General features: G+C 41.3%; 1 protein-coding gene across 2 annotated transcripts in view; it reads right to left on the reverse strand.

Annotated features, from left to right (window-relative positions):
* Positions 1 to 19,449, reverse strand: part of NPHP3 (nephrocystin 3) — a 97,139-nt gene that overhangs the window by 49,017 nt on the left and 28,673 nt on the right. For both annotated transcript variants that reach the window (XM_063452163.1, XM_063452162.1), the window contains exons 7-11: positions 15,980 to 16,140; positions 14,952 to 15,102; positions 3,574 to 3,648; positions 2,465 to 2,629; positions 1,074 to 1,177 (exon numbers count right to left, since the gene is read on the reverse strand). In XM_063452163.1, the coding sequence (XP_063308233.1) occupies positions 1,074 to 1,177; positions 2,465 to 2,629; positions 3,574 to 3,648; positions 14,952 to 15,102; positions 15,980 to 16,140 (656 nt within the window). The remainder of the gene's footprint in view (positions 1 to 1,073; positions 1,178 to 2,464; positions 2,630 to 3,573; positions 3,649 to 14,951; positions 15,103 to 15,979; positions 16,141 to 19,449) is intronic.

Raw genomic sequence — 19,449 nt, forward strand, 5'->3', positions numbered from 1 at the left:
AAAGAGTGCTATTTCCTGGCACCTTTTGTGGTCTGATTTTTCAGCATAACTTAACACTTACCCTAACCACTATCTATTCAAGAGAGTGGTAAGGTAGAGGGAACTAAATAATGGGTGCAGATACGTGATCAATGATCCTAGTCGTTCCTCCGCTCACTGGCTTGTGGTGTCAAGTTAGGCAGTCCCTATGTCCACTATTCCATCTAGAATTGAACTAGGGGATGCCTAGAAGGTGTCTAATCTCTCTAACCCCAATTTTTTAAAAACATTTTTGCTTCTCTATCCAGAGTTATAAAGGGGTAACAGATCTGTTAGATCATATGATGGACCCCTTGCAACCCACTGAATTTGATTTCAGATTTAAATTGGCCATTACACATGAAATCTTCATGATTTTGTTGCCATGTTGCCGACAGCTTTTGTTAAAGGAACACTATAGTCACCCAAATTACTTTAGCTAAATAAAGCAGTTTTAGTGTATAGATCATTCCCCTGCAATTTCACTGCTCAATTCACTGTCATTTAGGAGTTAAATCACTTTGTTTCTGTTTATGCAGCCCTAGCCACACCTCCCCTGGCTATGACTGACAGAGCCTGCATGAAAAAAAAAACTGGTTTCACTTTCAAACAGATGTAATTTACATAAAATAATTGTATCTCAATCTCTAAATTAAACTTTAATCACATACAGGAGGCTCTTGCAGGGTCTAGCAAGCTATTAACATAGCAGGGGATAAGAAAATCTTAATTAAACAGAACTTGCAATAAAGAAAGCCTAAATAGGGCTCTCTTTACAGGAAGAGTTTATGGAAGGCTGTGCAAGTCACATGCAGGGAGGTGTGACTAGGGTTCATAAACAAAGGGATTTAACTCCTAAATGGCAGAGGATTGAGCAGTGAGGCTGCAGGGGCATGTTCTATACACCAAAACTGCTTCATTAAGCTAAAGTTGTTCAGGTGACTATAGTGTCCCTTTAAAAATGTAATTAGCTACTTACATGAACTATTTACATATCATATGACAGTAACACACACTTTAATTTAAATTATAGAGTGAAATACAGTAGAACGTACCATTTTGACAAAAGCAGTGATTTCCCAGATCCTGGACCACCAGAAATAAGAAGAGGTGGAATGGGAGCAGGTGCAGCCACCAAGTCATTTAGGCGATCATAATACTTGTAGAAAACACAAAAAATAAAGATATTAATTAAATAAAAGGTCCCCACCTCCCCTGGTATTGATATGAAGTGAATCACTATATATCACTATTCATTATAATTTCAGTCTTTCTCAGTGACTTAAGGAAGTTGGCTTTGATCGAACCATGTGAGAAGTATGGGACATTTGTCTACCATTTATTCACATTAGTCCCCTCTGCCCTTGTCAAAATCTTCCATATCCATCTGCTCACTTACAGTCCCTACACAGCATAATACTCAAAAAAGACTCTCTGCCCAATTCAATCCACTCCAAATTTTCTTAACACATACCAGACTCAGCTCATTTTAGACATATTTAGAAATATTTGCCCACTTCACAACCCATTTACTATTTTATCAGATGTATCTGTTTACTTTACAGTATTTTCCTTCTTCTGATTAATATTCAATGACATGCTCTAGTTAAAGGAACATATAAAAATTTATCACTCACTGCTTTGCTCACTGTATTCTAACTGGCCCTTTGAGATCATGGAACTGGTCCAATGTCCCTTCATCTGCTCTGCTTTACTTAATATCACAATGTTAAAGACAAACAGTAGTAGCTATTACTATACTAACTACTGGCTATACATTAATAATGATCATATAAACAGGCATCCTCAACTAGACACATCTGCTTTTCAGCAATATATACTTAATGCATATTTTAGCAATATAATAATATATACCCATCCTACTGGTTTCATATAATCATGAACTTTGATAATACTGTGAGGATGGAAGACAGTTTGATCAGTATTATGGCCTGTAAGCCACTGTTAACAATTTACGATGAAACTTAACATTAAAGGAAAATTAGCCTGCTGCAACTTTTTAAGTTTTTAACTAATAGAAATAATTTAAAGCATGAATGGTTGTTCTGCAGATGCACTAATTAAGAATGTGTGTGGTACAATATTAAAGATTTACTCTAAGAAAACAGAGAACCACATAACCCGAGCTAAGCAAAATAGTGCACAAAAAAAAGAAAAAAAAAAGATTGTCGGCTTCCATCTTATTCTTGAGGATGTTAAAACATAATGATGATATGTTCAAATAATTGGTTATGTACAATCAAATCTATATATCCCTTTAGCTAAAATATTCTGTTTGTAGATCTCTGGAGTGAACACGGTTGCTTCTAGCATTATTTATACAATATTAATTAAAGATTTATACAATATTAATTAATATTAATTAAAGAAGAAAAATAACTAGGTAAGACAATAATCTATTAAACACAACAAGCCACTCACTCACTTTCTGGAACCCTAGCTCACATGTAGACTGGGAAGCTTGTTGGAAAGCCTCCATCTGCTCCTGTTCATCATGAACATCCCACAGCAAGTCCCCAAAGTTGTCATCCTCTGGAACACCTGGGTCATCTTTAGCATCAGGGTCAGAAATCTCAATGCCCAACATATCCTGGAACAGTCACAAAATAAGCAATGTATTATATTGAAACTGAGGCCACGCAATGTGTTCTAATTGAAGGGGAGAGCTGTCAATAGAAGCAGTGAGTCTAAACTATCATACAGGAGTTGAGGGAAGCAGCCTCACAAAATAGCTGGAGATGCACTGAGATATCTGCTGGCACAGTACTGCAGGAGTGATGTATCAGGCAGGAATTGTGTAGGGCATTTGCTAGTCCAGTGTAGGTTTGAGCATGGGCTGGTGGCCTGCAATCACAGTGTTCTCCAAACTTGGACTGACCCACTGCAATATTTCCTGTTGGATGGCACTATCTGGGATAACCAGGTTGCCAAGCTATGATGAGTGTGTATGATGTCCCTCTAGGTGGCTGTGAGTAAGATAAGATGCTCACATTGTCACTGGTGTCAACAGAGTCTCAGGAATCACATTCTGCATGTCTTTCTATGGATCACTCTTTGGGATTGCTATGTCAAGTTCTGCAGATCTTACTGATAGAAATTGCCGAGATAGTTGATACCACTGAGATTAGTGTGTTTTTATTTTTATTTTTTAAATTCTTTATTTAAGAGAACAGGTGGACAAGCATTACAGACAATATTCAATATCGGTAAATTAGCTTATATAAGAGGATGGCATGTGACAATCAAAGTGCTATAATTTGTTTAAACATACAGCCGTAAACAATAAAGGAGGTTAGTGTGTTTTTTGCACAGGCCATTTATTTGCACTTGCTCCTCACACCAAATGTTGACAGCCCTTCTTCCCTTATTTGGTAATGCTCTGTATGTTTGTTTGGAGAAAGATAATATTACTGATATATAAGTGATGGAAAAGCACAAAGAAGGTCAAATAGGTCTTTATACTAATTATGCAGAGTGACACAATGCCAATGTACTCACTCCGTTCTATTAAAATTATCTACAGTAATGTGGTACCTGCTTAATAACTTGTTCCAGCTGACAATATGTTTTATATGCTCCTTCGTCTGGATCTCCCCTGTGTTCAATGATCTAAAACACAAACACACATGTACAAAATCTCACAAATAAATCTTTTTTTAAAAAACAAAAAAATGAAATATATTGCAGTTTACGATAAAACGAACCTTTAATTGTGAAATTACTAGGTGTCTTCCTTCATATTGTTAAAGAGTATCTGTTAGGAAACACACAATGTATGCCTACATTTCATTCATGCATCTTATGATAAAATATATATATTTATTGTCTTAGGAGCAGTTATAGCCAAAGCTGAATTTCTTTCATTCCAAATTAAAATGTGCACAAATTTGTCCAATTTGGAAGCATCTGGATTTTTTAAATGAAGGAAAAGGAAAACAAAACAGAACAGATCTATAATGAATTCAATTGATTCATTTTCATATCCATTCGTTTTGATAAGGGCTTTTCTTCATGTTGATCTTTCAGCTGTTTAGCAGATAACTCCCTAAATTGCTATCTTTACGTGGGACTGCCTTAATTAACAATACCAAATGAGGGAGCTATCTACTAAACAATTGAAAGAGTAAGGGCTTTTCTTCATTTTGACCTTGCAGCAGTGTAGCAGATAACCTTCTAAAGTGGTACCCTTATGTGGGATTTCACATTTTAGGATACTGTGGTGGAATCTCGGTAAAAATAAATTTAGTAGGCCGAGATTACCACGTGGCATGTGTACGTGCATATGCTGACGTATCGATCAGTTGGTTGCACGAGGCAAGATACGATCAGTAGTGTACGGAGCATGTGCAAGAATACAGGATATAGTATTCCCCCTCCTCCATTGTGCTGGACAAGCCATGCGGTCAAACAGGAAGTTAATTCTTATTTGTGTTGATTGGTTAAGAGAATGTGCGGGTGGAGCTTAATATGGGAGGAGTTATATGCCTATATAAGGAGCCTGCACTATTGTCCGGGGCTCAGAACTTGCTGTATTTTGGTGACATTAGTCCCTCTGAGTCCCGATCGGTGATCCAATAAAGAATCTCTTCCTTCCTGAAGAAACCTGTGTCCATCTCTCTGTGCTTGGCTTCCGTCAGTTTCTCCGGTATCATTTGGTGCATTGGCCGGGAAGCTCATCGTTCAACGGTAGCTGAGAGGCAGAGGCGTGAGACGGTCTATCTTTGCCCACGTTCTCTACGGCTGCACCCCTGAACTTCTGCGTGGACCTCCCTTCGTCTCGGCGCCACTGGTCTGTTGTCCAGGAGATCATCGGCCTCTACGTGAGAAGTGCTGGGGTGTCCCCGTCGATGAGTGTGAACTCAGGTTCAGGAACGAGGAGGTAAGATAACTGCTGTTTTAGACGGCAGGACCCACTAGGGGTATACCGATTGTGCGGTAGGCCCAAAGGGGTTTTGAATCTGTGTATCTGCCCCCTCTGTCGGAGGGAAGGAGCGAAGGCGCACCGCTCGATCGAACGCTCTTTAGTCAGACCGTTTGATTTGGTTAGTCAGGCGGGGTTCTGGTGTAAATAGCCCTAGCCGGACACCGGTGTCTTGTCTAGACTAGCGTTCTAGGGTGTATATTACGTTCGCTAGGTCGGAGGGACCGGGAGACTAAGCGGCGCCTGTGTAAATTCGGTTCGCTAGTTCTCATCCTATCTGGGCTAAGTGGGAAGGCGTGTAAATTTGGAACCCACTAGACTTTTGATAGTGCGACTAAGAGGCGCCTGTGTAAATTCGGTTCTCTAGCTCGCTATATATGTGGTGATTGGGCAGTGTGGCTAACCAAAACGGGTGTATATAGTTTTAGGTAGTCCATTCAAGGTACTGGCCAATAGTTTAGTTGGGAATTGTAAATGTGTTAACGATTGTTTTAGTAAAGTGTATATCTTGTTAGATAGCGCGAGCTCAGCCGTCTAGCGAGAGTGTTAATAGTGTGTTGCTGTATTATAGTGCACGGTACCATAACCCTGTATATTTACTGACATTGTATATAAGTACTAATCATTGTCGTCCATTGCATGTTTAACACCATAACCACTAATAATTGTATTGTGACCTTAACTTGTGCTTTGACCTATGCTAACCGTACTGTAACCGCTATTTGTAAAAGACGATGTTACTGGGGTGTGTTATAGACGGGTAATTCGTATATAGAGAATTATAGCGTGGGTGACTGTATAGTTACGCCAAAGGGCATAATATTGATTATATAGTGACTGGTGTAACAGCTGTGTGTGTACGGGAATTCCCTGAGTGTTTATTGTTATTGTGTACGTTTCACTTGGTAACCGTACCACGTGGTGCTGTTGCCAGAGGAAACGGGTGTGACTGTTGAATAGTACGCGTGTATAGTATTCGTTGTCGACGACGTTCCATTGTTAAGTATGGGTGCGTCGCAGTCAACGATTCCGGATCCCTTAGGTTGTATGGTGAAGAATTTTAAAAAGGGATTCAAAACTTGTGATTTTGGGGTTAAGATGTCTCCTGTACGTTTAGTTACTTTGTGCACTAGGGAGTGGCCTACTTTGGTTGCGGCATGGCCGCCACGTGGCAGTTTGGATCTAACTCTGGTACAGCGCTTACACGTGGCTGTATCAGGTAGGCCTGAACTTTACGGCCAGTTTCCTTATATTGACTGTTGGAGACAGGCCGTAAATGACTCGCCAAAATGGCTCCAGACATGCCACGAGGAGCAGTGTCGCCTCATGGTAGCTAGGACTTGTTCGTCCACTAGGACTGGTGTTAGGCCCATTTTGGACACGCCCCCTGAGTCCGAGATCCCTTTGCCGCCCCCTTACTTTCCGTTAAGAAGAAGTGACGCAAACGCAGGAAGCCCTGCACCCCTCCCCTCATTACCCTCATCCACTTCCGCTTCCTCCTCCAGTACAGGATCCACCCCCCCTCGTACTAAATCTCCCCTTCCGGAACCAGAACCCACCCCCATTAAAAACGAATATCCTGATTTGGCGCCACTTCAGACTTCCGGTCAAGCTTCATCTAGCTCGGCTCGAAGTGTTTTATTTACGACCTTTTCCCAAAACCAACCTCCCACATCCCCATACCCTACCTCTCCCCGACCGGAACCCATGACTGACGCCTCTCTACGTAGCCCCATCCAAACCCGACAGTTGACTGGTGCCCAACAATTAAAGCACTATCAGATGCCTCTTCGCCTAAATCCCGGGTCAGCTTATATCGATGCCGCAGGTCAAATGGCACACGCTGACCCAGTCTTCGTATATGTCCCATTTACCACTACCGACCTTTTAAACTGGAAGACCCATAATTCCTCGTATACTGAGAAACCACAAGCCATGACTGATCTGTTCACCTCAATAGTACAGACGCATAATCCGACATGGGCTGATTGCCAGCAGTTATTAATGACTTTATTTAACAATGAGGAAAGGACAAGAATAAATCAAGCAGCCATTAAAGCACTAGAAGATAGAGCCCGTGCTTTGAACCAAGCTAATCCAGCAGCATGGGCCGCAACACACTATCCCAACACTGATCCCGATTGGAACGTAAATGGTGCTGATATGGTTCAACTCAGAGCCTATAGAGACGCTATAATTGCTGGCATGAAAGCAGGAGGAAAGAAAGCCATTAACATGTCGAAGACAGTTGAGGTGATCCAGAAAAGCGATGAAGCGCCCAGTGTCTTTTATGACCGATTATTGGAGGCATACCGCTTGTATACCCCCTTTAATCCGGAAGACGTAGACAATTCCCGAATGGTTAACTCCGCCTTTGTCAGCCAAGCATACGGAGATATTAAGCGCAAGCTACAAAAGTTAGAAGGGTTTGCAGGTATGTCCATCACCCAACTAATGGAGGTAGCTAATAAGGTTTATATGAACAGGGATACAGAAAGTAAGAAAGAGGAAGAGCGCAAGATGCGTAAAAAGGCTGATATGCTAGCGGTAGCGATCGCAGGCGTAGATAAACGGGGCCCAGATAGAGGCAATAATAGATGGAATAGGGAGCCTTTGAGTAGGGATCAGTGCGCGTATTGCAAGGAAGAAGGGCATTGGAGGAACGAATGTCCGCAAAGAGAGCAGTACGAGAGAGACCAACCCAGGGCAGGCTACGGAAACTTTAGAGGCAGAGCGAGAGGTAGAGGAGGCCCCGGAGGGAGTAATGGTTATAGAGGGAGTAATGGGAACAGAGGAAGTGTTAGGGAAGACAGGTATATTCCAGCAGCGCAAAGGTCCCGCGATAGAGAAGGTAGGGACTTTGTAGGATTGGCTGACACGGTCATGGAGGACTATTGATACCGACCGGGCTCCATCCCCCTTGGTCGAGCGGAGCCTATGGTCGATGTATCAATAGGGGGAAAAAGGAGTGCGTTCATGATCGACACTGGTGCTGAACATTCAGTGGTGACTAATCTAGTTGCTCCTCCATCTGGAAGGACTATTACTGTGATAGGAGCAACTGGAAGAAGTGCTGAAAAACCGGTTCTTAAAAGTCGACTCTGTACATTGGGAAGCCACGTAGTAAAACATCAATTCCTTTATATGCCTGAATGTCCAGTCCAATTGCTGGGACGTGATATGCTATCAAAATTACAAGCGCAGATTACGTTCCTACCAAATGGAACAACATCCTTAAAGTTTAATGGACCTTCAGGTATTATGACTTTATCCGTACCAAAGGAAGAAGAGTGGCGACTTTATACAGTGTTGACTAGCCAAAACCCTAGGAGTGATGAGACATTATTTAACATACCAGGAGTTTGGGCAGAGAACAACCCACCAGGACTGGCCCGCAATATTCCACCTATAAAAATTGAACTGAAACTTGGGGTTTATCCAGTGAGCCTAAGACAATACCACATCCCGCAGAAGGCTAAGAAGAACATCCAATCCTATCTGGATAAGTTCATACGGTATGGTATCCTAAAATTCTGTACTTCCCCCTGGAACACCCCATTGCTGCCTGTTCAAAAGCCCGGTACAGATGAGTATCGACCTGTGCAGGACTTGAGAGCAGTCAATGATGCGGTTGTTAGTATACATCCAGTTGTACCCAATCCATATAACCTGCTTGCTTTAATTCCGGGCGGGGCTACTTACTTCACAGTCTTAGATCTCAAAGATGCCTTCTTTTGCCTCCGAATTGCCGCAGAAAGTCAATGTATTTTCGCTTTCCAATGGGAGAACGCTGTAACGGGCTCAAAACGCCAGATGACTTGGACAAGACTGCCCCAAGGGTTTAAAAATTCACCTACCCTATTTGGTTCAGCCCTAAGTCAAGATCTACTGGATTTCGAGTCCATCCCAGGAGAGTGTGTCTTGTTACAATACGTAGATGACTTGTTGATAGCAGCAGTTACAAAAGAAATCTGTCAGCAAGCAACGCACGATCTACTGCACATTCTCTGGAAGGCAGGATACAAGGTGTCCAGAAAGAAGGCTCAGTTGTGTTTGCCAACTGTCAAGTATCTGGGATTCCATATCTCTGAAGGTCAAAGAATTATGGGGCCCGAGAGAAAAGAGGCTGTCTGCCAAATACCAATACCCAAGAATAGAAGACAAGTGCGAGAATTCTTGGGGGCAGCAGGCTTCTGTAGGATATGGATTCCCAGCTATGCGATACTAGCAAAACCTCTGTACGCAGCCATCAAAGGTACAGAGCACGACCCCTTCTTATGGACCCAAGAACAGCAAACGGCATTTGAAGATGTGAAGAAGGCTTTGATGAGTGCCCCAGCATTAGGTCTACCTGATCACACACGACCATTCTACTTATATGTACACGAGCAAAGAAGAATGGCTGTGGGAGTATTGACACAGTACTTGGGATCATGGCAAAGACCTGTTGCCTACATGTCTAAGCAACTGGATGCAGTGGCCAGCGGACTTCCACCTTGTCTAAGAGCCGTAGCTGCAGCCGCCCTGCTAGTAGCTGAAGCCGATAAACTCACTCTGGGTCAAGAACTTTATGTACGAGTCCCACATGCAGTACAGACGTTGTTGGATTACAAAGGAAATCATTGGTTTAGTAACAGCCGTATGACCAAGTATCAAGCAATGTTGTGTGAAAACCCAAGAGTGCATTTAGAGACTGTAAACACCTTAAATCCAGCTACCCTTTTGCCGCAACCTACTGAAAGTCAACATGATTGTCTGGAAGTAATGGATGAAGTATTTTCAAGTAGACCAGATCTTCGTGATTTTCCCATCCAGAACCCCGATGTTCAATATTATACCGACGGCAGTAGTTATGTGAAAGAAGGGATCCGCTATGCAGGATATGCAGTAACAACAATAGACAAGGTGATAGAAGCTCGGCCACTGGCAAAAGGAACATCAGCACAAAAGGCAGAATTAATAGCACTAACACGAGCGTTACAATTGGCTGAAGGTTTAAGAGTGAATATCTATACGGACTCTAAGTATGCGTTTTTAACCACTCATGCCCACGGAGCTTTGTATAAAGAAAGAGGACTACTGAATTCAGAAGGCAAAGAAATCAAATACGCAGCCGAAATCCTACAACTATTGGAAGCAGTGTGGGAGCCGAAAGAAGTCGGTATCATACATTGTCGAGCGCATCTGAGAGGAGATGGTGATGTAACCAAAGGAAATCGGATGGCAGATAGTGCAGCTAAGCGTGCTGCTGAATCAGGAAGACAGGAGTATGTGGGGCATATAGCTGCTCTAATACCAACCCCACTGTCTCAATGGACTCCAGTTTATACAACTCAAGAAGAGGAGTGGTTAAAGACTGAACCGGGAAAGTATTTGGAGAATAAGTGGTATCAGCTAGAAGATGGAAGAATAGTCATACCAGCATCACTAGCGGTAGAAATTGTCCACAATTATCACAACGGGACACATTCTGGGAGAGACAGTACTGAAGAATCTCTCAGAAAACATTTCTACATACCAAATTTGTCCAACTTGACTCAGGCCATTGTACGAAGATGTGTAACGTGTGCTAAGAATAATGCAAGACAAGGACCAGTAAAGCCACCAGGAGTCCAGTTTATGGGGGGACTCCCCATGTCCGATCTACAAATAGACTTTACAGTGATGCCTAAATCGGGTGGACATCGTTACCTGCTGGTAATTGTGTGCACCTATTCAGGCTGGGTAGAAGCATGTCCTACTCGTACAGAGAAAGCAGGAGAAGTTGTGAGATTCCTGCTACGAGAAATAATACCCCGATATGGACTACCCTGTTCTATAGGATCGGACAATGGTCCAGCTTTTGTTCATCAGTGCCTACAACAACTGACTCATATGCTTGGTATAAAGTGGAGGCTTCATACCGCATATAGACCCCAGAGTTCTGGTAAGGTAGAGAGAATGAATAGAACTATTAAGAACCAGTTGGCTAAAATGTGTCAGGAAACCCAACTTAAGTGGAACGTTCTCTTACCTATAGCTCTATTGCGAATCCGCAGTACCCCTACCAGAAGGATGGGCCTCTCTCCTTTTGAAATTATGTATGGGCGACCACCTCCCGTACTTGGTAACTTAAGGGGGGATTTGAGTCAGTTGGGAGAAGGAATTACCCGGCAGCAGGTTGTAGAGTTGGGTAAGACTATGGAGGAGGTACAGAAATGGGTACAAGATAGATTACCTGTGAATATTTATCCCCCTGTTCATAGTTATCATCCAGGAGATCAAGTGTGGATTAAAGAGTGGAATAATGTACCGTTAGGGCCCAAGTGGAGAGGTCCTTATGTTGTTCTTTTGTCTACCCCTACAGCGATAAAAGTAGCCGAAGTGACTCCGTGGATACATCACTCCAGGGTTAAACCAGCAGCAGTCGATTCTTGGCAAGTTACAGCAGATCCAGAGAATCCCTGCAAGATCCGGTTGAAACGCACTACTCAGTCGGAGTAACGAGGAATTATTGTGGATTACAAATTTTATTGTTACAGGTGTGAGTGAGAAGGCCATAATAAAGCCTGTCCTCTTACCAACACATAGTGTATAAGCCAGGAAAGTCTCGAAGGGACACCTGTGAAGACGAGCAGAACTCCATTCCCTGCAGCCCTCACATCCTGGAAGCTGAGGTTCCATCGCACGGACGAAGACTGAGGATGACGGCGAAAGATGTGCTTTTGATTGTGTTTATTTACATGTGTTTTTATATTCAGGAAGGTAGAGGTACCGACACTCCTAGCTGTGAGGTATGCATTAAGACTACGAGAACAGGTAACCATATTTCCCAAACCCTAATTTGGCATTCACAATACGAGTGTAAAGGAGATGTATCGAGATGTAGATACTTAAATATAGACTATAGTGTGTGCCATTTAGGAGTAGGAGAACCTAAGTGCTTCAGTCCGGAGTATCAACCTCGTACAATTTGGTTGACTCTCAGGAATGGAGATCCTCAGGGGACCCTAATTAATAAGACGGTGTTAGAATCCGTACATTCTTCGGGTGTTCTGCTATTTGATGCGTGTAAAGCGATATCGAGTGGTAGAAAGCCGTGGAATGTATGTGGGGATCTTAGATGGGAGAGGACGTATGGGTCTAATGATAAATATATTTGTCCCAGTAGTAAAAATAAATATGTAAGTCCTAGATGCCCAAATAAAGACTATAACTTTTGCCCATATTGGTCTTGTGTGGGGTGGGCGACTTGGGGACAGACAGTAGATAAAGACATGATAGTGACTAAGTTGCCGACTAGCCCATATTGTAAGTCTATGGAATGCAACCCAGTCCATATACTTATTAATAACCCCGACAAGTTCCTAGATAAGTATGGAAATTTATTTGGGTTTCAGATATACGGGACGGGTTTAGATCCTGGGACATTATTGTTTATAGGAATAGAGACTGATACGGTATCCTCCCAGACTCATCAAGTATACCATTCCTTTTATGAAGAGATGAGTATAGATAATAAGATCCCCCATAACGCTAAAAACCTGTTCATTGACCTAGCTGAAAGTATTGCCGGTAGTCTTAATGTTACCAACTGCTGTGTGTGTGGAGGTACTAACATGGGAGACCAATGGCCTTGGGAAGCAAAGGAGGTAATGTCCGGTTCTGAGGCAGTTGACCAACTAATATCTACACAAGCCGATTATCATTTGAGTGTTAGAGGTAAATCTGAGTGGAGATTAAAGACCTCCATCATAGGTTATGTTTGCATAGCAAGGAAAGGAATAATGTATAATACTTCTGTAGGAGAATTAACTTGTCTAGGGCAAAAAGCTTATGATGATGATACAAAGAATACAACTTGGTGGTCGGCTTCAAATGTCTCAGAACCATCAAACCCGTTTGCTAGATACGCCAATTTAAAGGATGTGTGGTTTGATTTATCCATCACATCTACCTGGAGAGCCCCAGCAAATTTGTACTGGATCTGTGGTAAGAAAGCCTATTCGGAGTTGCCACAGGACTGGGAAGGGGCATGTGTGTTGGGTATGCTCAAACCATCCTTCTTCTTGTTACCGATTGAAACAGGTGAGACTTTAGGTGTTAAAGTGTATGATGTGAATCATAGGAAGAAAAGGGGACCCATAGAGATAGGCACCTGGGAAGATAATGAATGGCCTCCCCAGCGTATCATAGATTATTATGGGCCAGCCACGTGGGCTGAGGATGGTACCTTTGGTTATAGAACCCCTATTTATATGCTCAACCGCATTATAAGATTACAGGCGGTGGTTGAGATTATCACTAACGAAACATCACAAGCGCTCAATCTTCTAGCGAAGCATAACACCAGGATGAGGACAGCAGTCTACCAAAATAGATTAGCCTTGGATTACCTTTTGGCAGTAGAGGGAGGTGTATGTGGGAAGTTTAACCTAAGCAATTGCTGTCTTCAAATAGACGACGAAGGGCAAGCAATAGCTGAGCTTACTAGCCATATGGTTAAACTAGCGCATGTGCCTACTCAGGTATGGAAAGGGTATAATCCAAGTAGTTGGTTTGGTAGCTGGTATGAGTGGTTTGGAGAGCTTAAGGCAGTGGTAGGTGGAGTCCTACTGATTTTATTGTTGTGTCTACTCCTACCGTGTCTTATACCCTTAGTAGTTAGGTCTGTGCAAAGCCTGATAGGAAGTATAGCAGAGAGGAAGGCTGCTGCACAGATAATGGCGATATATAAGTATAAGGCTCTAGATCAAGGAGAACCAATGCAGGAAGATGAGTGTTAAAAGATTCACATCATAAGATAAGTCTGGTCTGGTTCAAGGTAACTTGCGGTGTAAGCAAAACTAAGGTTATGTGATGCCTCAAGTAATTGTAAAATATCAAGAGGCATCAAAGGGGGGAATGTGGTGGAATCTCGGTAAAAATAAATTTAGTAGGCCGAGATTACCACGTGGCATGTGTACGTGCATATGCTGACGTATCGATCAGTTGGTTGCACGAGGCAAGATACGATCAGTAGTGTACGGAGCATGTGCAAGAATACAGGATATAGTATTCCCCCTCCTCCATTGTGCTGGACAAGCCATGCGGTCAAACAGGAAGTTAATTCTTATTTGTGTTGATTGGTTAAGAGAATGTGCGGGTGGAGCTTAATATGGGAGGAGTTATATGCCTATATAAGGAGCCTGCACTATTGTCCGGGGCTCAGAACTTGCTGTATTTTGGTGACATTAGTCCCTCTGAGTCCCGATCGGTGATCCAATAAAGAATCTCTTCCTTCCTGAAGAAACCTGTGTCCATCTCTCTGTGCTTGGCTTCCGTCAGTTTCTCCGGTATCAATACCAAATATGGTATTCAGCAGATAACACAATTTGGTGTACTTAAATATGGCAATCCCTCGTTAGGGTATCAAATGATCTAATATTGAGTGATCTACTAAACAGCTGAAAGATCAAAATTAAGAAAAGAGCTATCAGCATTTGTAACTTTGTGACTGCCAACTTTACTCATTCCCCATAAGGAATAATGGGTGTCTGAATTTCGAAAATGTAGTTTCTGCCAAATCTATATATTTTATTTAGTGCACATGTCTCTTATATTTATATATATATATATATATATATATATAGAGAGAGAGAGAGAGAGAGAGAGAGAGAGAGAGAAAGAGAGAGAGATCGATCCACTGGTAGAGCAAGTGGTTTGGGTCATGGGTCACATGGAATCCATCCACATATAAACTGTGTGCAGAGTATGCTTCCACAAAGCAGAAATATGTCCCTCTTTTGCCAGATACTGAGTTGTATTCACAGCACCTATACATGTTGTTCAGCCAAGCCAAACAGTATATGGCAACAGCCTATCCGCACTTCAGAGCAGCAATTCAAAAGCTCGGGCAGTTCTAGCCACTTGAAATGTTTGGGCCTGGAGCTTTAGCTCCAATAATACCTTCTTTAATCTTACCCTGACAACATTCAGGTAGTCAGTTTGAGTGCAAGCAGCATGCCTTTACCTTGGTTTTATTGGATGTATTTGGGTCTTGCTCCAGTAGCTCCTGGATGCAGTCTGAGGTGGCTGTTTGGTCCTCCATCTTGTGATAAATGATACGAGGTTTTGCCTCCATGTTCTTCAGGAATGCTTGTTTATAGTCCTCCTTTAGGCAGCTAAATTCAAATTGGAAGCAGAATCAGAAATTTGTTTCCAAAATAATGGTTTACTCACATGAGCAATGAGATAATTAAATTCTATCAGTAAGCTATACAAAAATATATTAATGAGTTTGCTTCATACAATACTTGTGGTCTTTTATTCACATTGTTGGTTATGTACCAACAACCATGGAAGCCAACAGAATAATTAAACAATTAAAATAATAACAATACAAATATGACTAATATCAAATAATGTAGCTATGGAAGGTACAGTTGATATTTTCTAATATTTCCTGAGGTATAGATATTGTTATTACTGAACTTATTGGTACGAATTTCATTCAATTATCTGCAAGTGAAAATCTAACTACTCAGGTAACTCACTTAGCTGAATTTTAATTTTCCCTTTCGATTTAACTTTACCTATTAATGGTTAACCTGTTGTGTTCTACAAAAGGTACAAGGTGATGCACTATAAAGGTCATGTATTCCTTCTGAAAAATGAAAAATCCACTCTTTCCTTTTAAGGGATCGGTGAAGAACATCATGATGAGATTCAATATCCATCTCTTCAAGCTGCATCCCAATGTATTCTGCAAATATGTATTCCTAACGTTGTAGTGTTATACTAATGATTTAGATTATTGCCCTCCACCCACCGAACTAATAAAATAATGCTGCCCTCTATATTAAGCAGCAGTGACTCAGATACATATAATGTTTTTAAGATGTTTGTGAAGCTCCATTTGGATATCTTCATGTTGAGGTCCATGGGATTTCAACTTAACCTCATCTATCTCTTATTTACCGTACTCTGTGGATTACTGGAGGAAGATTGAAGCGGTGATCTTTATACATGCAGTTAGTTAGGACAGAATAAATTAAATACCTTGGCAAGGTGGAACCCATGAATAAAAGAACCAGGGAACTTTTTTCAGTTTCCCATTTGCGTGCAGACAAGCAATGGTTTTCACATTCTTCAGGAAAATAAGCCACTTGAAAGAAAAAGCCCAAAGTCTCACATATTCGCTGAAGTTTTGGGGAGTATTCCTGCATGGAAAATGAAGAGCCATATGTTTAAATACAACATGAGATTTTCCTCTACCTGCTTTAGATGTGAAGAAATGAATGATAGATTAGAGCTTAATGCTTAGAGGCATATTGACTAACACCATACAAACCTGTATTCCTAACACGATTGTGTTCTCCTCTGCCTTTAGTTTCAAGTCCAACCCCTAAAATTTTAATAAAACATGGAAAGAAGGGTTATACCCACCTATTTTTTGTAAGCGCCGAAATCAAGTTCCTGCAGCTGCTTCATCTTCCTCCTGCATTGTCCCCAATGTTTCTTCTCATCCAGGAGCATTGTAAATGAAAAGAACTGCACACGGTCAATTGACCATGTGCACTGCGGGGCTGGGAGCGTTAATAGCGCTGTACAGTGCCTGTGTTCGCTCAGCGTTGCAAGGGCATCGGTTTAGGAGCCAGGAGCAATGCCCTCGTGGTCAGCAGCTATTTTTAGTGTTCATGCAGTCGGCGCTCCGATTGGCGCCATTGGAATCAAAAAGTGAACTAGGCGCAAGCAACGTTGTGCTGCTTCCTTCCCCCTATGCATTACTGTTCTTGATGTGATTTGCCCTTGCCCAAAATAATTCAAACACAGTTTTCCATGCTTAAGTGTCAAATGAGCAATGCTTTATAATGTAGTAAACGTGAAAAGGGCCTGGTAGTCCTCTAAGTAGTTTAAAAGAGCGTGTAAAGAGGTCACTAGTTGTAAGTGCCAGATATGTGCAAAAAAAGTTTTTTGCGATTTCCCAACATTTTCGATTTTGGCACTTACTACGTTTACGAAATAAAATAAAAATACCGCACTCAAAATATAGTATCAAAAGTAAATCGATAAATCAGGTATGATTTTAGTATGCAAAAAATAATTTATTAGAATATATATATGTGATCAAAAATTGATATATGTACATATAAAGTTCTGATGATCTCAATCATAGTTTGAAAATTCATCTGCTGCACTAAATACTCAAAGTTTTATATAAGAGATATGGTCTAGAAATCAATCCTTTGAAATTCATTAATTTGAAATCACTGTGATAGTGCAGAAACTGCCTCAAAATTCATATATATACACACACAAAGCTCTGCATAAAGATCAGTACTTGATCAAATTCATAGATATGTCATTAATTTGAAATCACTCAAAGTTCATATATATACACAAAATACTCTTGAAAAAAGGTTAGTCCTTAATCCAATTCATGAGTATGACACTGTTCTCCCCACATCTAAAGCTATGCATAGCAATCTATTTGTACACAGTCCTGATGGATCCAAACCCTTGCAAGGATCAATGTATAAGAAAAACAGAAAAAAGGAAAAAATCAAAAGTGCATAAAAAACGTGAAAAATATGAAAAAAGAAGAAAAAATATGAAAAGATGAAAAAATGAATGAAAACAAGTCCTTTGCAAAGTCACTATAAACGTGTGCAGTATTTCTATGGATGGATCTCACCGCTTTATATGTTGTAATTCATTATTTGCTGTGACTTGTTGGCTGTCCTGGTAAGCTCTGTTGGTCTGAGGATTTCTTTATAAAGTAGTTGGACAAGTTCCGGAACTTGGTTATAGTAGAGGGAATACCTCTAAAATACCAGCACCACCGAGTAATTGAGTGCAAACACTACCCAGTTTTTGTATATTAGATTCTTACTACGTTTACCACTTTTAGTCCTCGATTACTCTCACACTGATTTGCGTGTAGAGCAGTTATTGGATGAACTGAAGAGGAGGACATTCAGCAATGGAGGTACTGAATGGTTAAAGGAACACTATAGTCACCTAAATGACTTTAGCTAAATAAAGCAGTTTTAGTGTATAGATCATCCCCCTGCAATTTCACTAAATAGGGCTCTCTTTACAGGAAGTGTTTATGGAAGGCTGTGCAAATCACATGCAGGGAGGTGTGACTACGGTTCATAAACAAAGGGATTTAACTCCTAAATGGCAGAGGTGTGAGCAGTGAGGCGGCAGGGGCATGTTCTATACACCAAAACTGCTTCATTAAGCTAAAGTTGTTCAGGTGACTATAGTGTCATTTTAATGCAGTGCCTAATGACTGCCCCTTCCTGTCAAGTACAAATCACTTCCCCAAGAATGGCCAGCTGTGATTAACATTGAACCCGAAGAGCAGGAGGCTGCAAAAGGGGACATGGGAAAAAGAGTTTGCAGACCAAGAATAATTTATTCACCATCATCCATCTGAAGCAGGAAGAAATGAAGAGAATCAGGAAAAATGAAGAAAAAAATCCTGTCAGCCTTCAGAAGCTGGGAAAGTGCCGGTGTCAGGAGCCGGTGAGCAAGACGGTACTTCTAGTACTGTTCTGGTGGAAGCGGACAGTCTGTCGGGTGACTGCCTCCTTAGTGTTAACAACAAGCTTAATAAATCCATGGAGAAATTTATGCCATCAATTGACATTAAGGGTCAGTGTGATCGTTTATATGTCATTGATGGTGTCCATCTTTCTAATGACGCTCTAAATATATTTTTAACAATAATTGACAAAATATGATTGATAAGGTCGTGGTCTGGTGGGGTAGGCAGCAGCATTAGCTGAATGCTGCAGCAGGTGGGTATTGGTTATCAATAAGTATTGGCTATTTAGGGACCAGAGTTTTTGGAGACCGGAGATATTTGGTTACAACTTATTTTGTTTTGAAAATGACTAAAGTAATTGTTTCAATGTGTTTGTAAACTAAATAAAAGACCACGGCCTTTTATGGCACATATCTGTCTCAGTGTTTATTATTACAGTTATTACTTATATACGTGGTTTATTGTTTTGATTCTAACACCTGCAGTGCACAAGAACTGCACATGGTCAATTGCCCTGCGGGGTTGGGATAGGTAATTGCCCTGTGCGCGCTCACACAGCATCACAAGGGCATCGGTTTTGGCGCCAGGAGTGCTGCCCTCGCGGTCAGCATTTATTTTTATTGTCCGCGCTGTCGGTGCTCTGATTAGAGCCCTTGTCCGCAAGCATATTTTTGGCGGTGAAATCAAGTATGAGTTATTGTTACAATGTGTTTGTAAACTAAATAATGACTATGGTTTTTTTCTTCCACATATATGTCTCGGTGTGTTTATTATTACAGTTATATTTATATATGTGGTTTATTATGTATATTGTCTTGATTCTAACACCTGCAGTGCACAAGCGCAAGGGCGGCCAGTGGTATGCTACTCAAATCAAATAAAGGTTAGCTGTGAGAACCAAATTTGACAGCAAAGCATCTTTAGTGACTGTCAGGAAGACAACCACTGGAGGTGTATTTAACCCTGCAATGTA

Source organism: Pelobates fuscus, chromosome 4, assembly GCF_036172605.1.
Source record: "Pelobates fuscus isolate aPelFus1 chromosome 4, aPelFus1.pri, whole genome shotgun sequence".
In the NCBI taxonomy this organism is placed as follows: domain Eukaryota; kingdom Metazoa; phylum Chordata; class Amphibia; order Anura; family Pelobatidae; genus Pelobates; species Pelobates fuscus.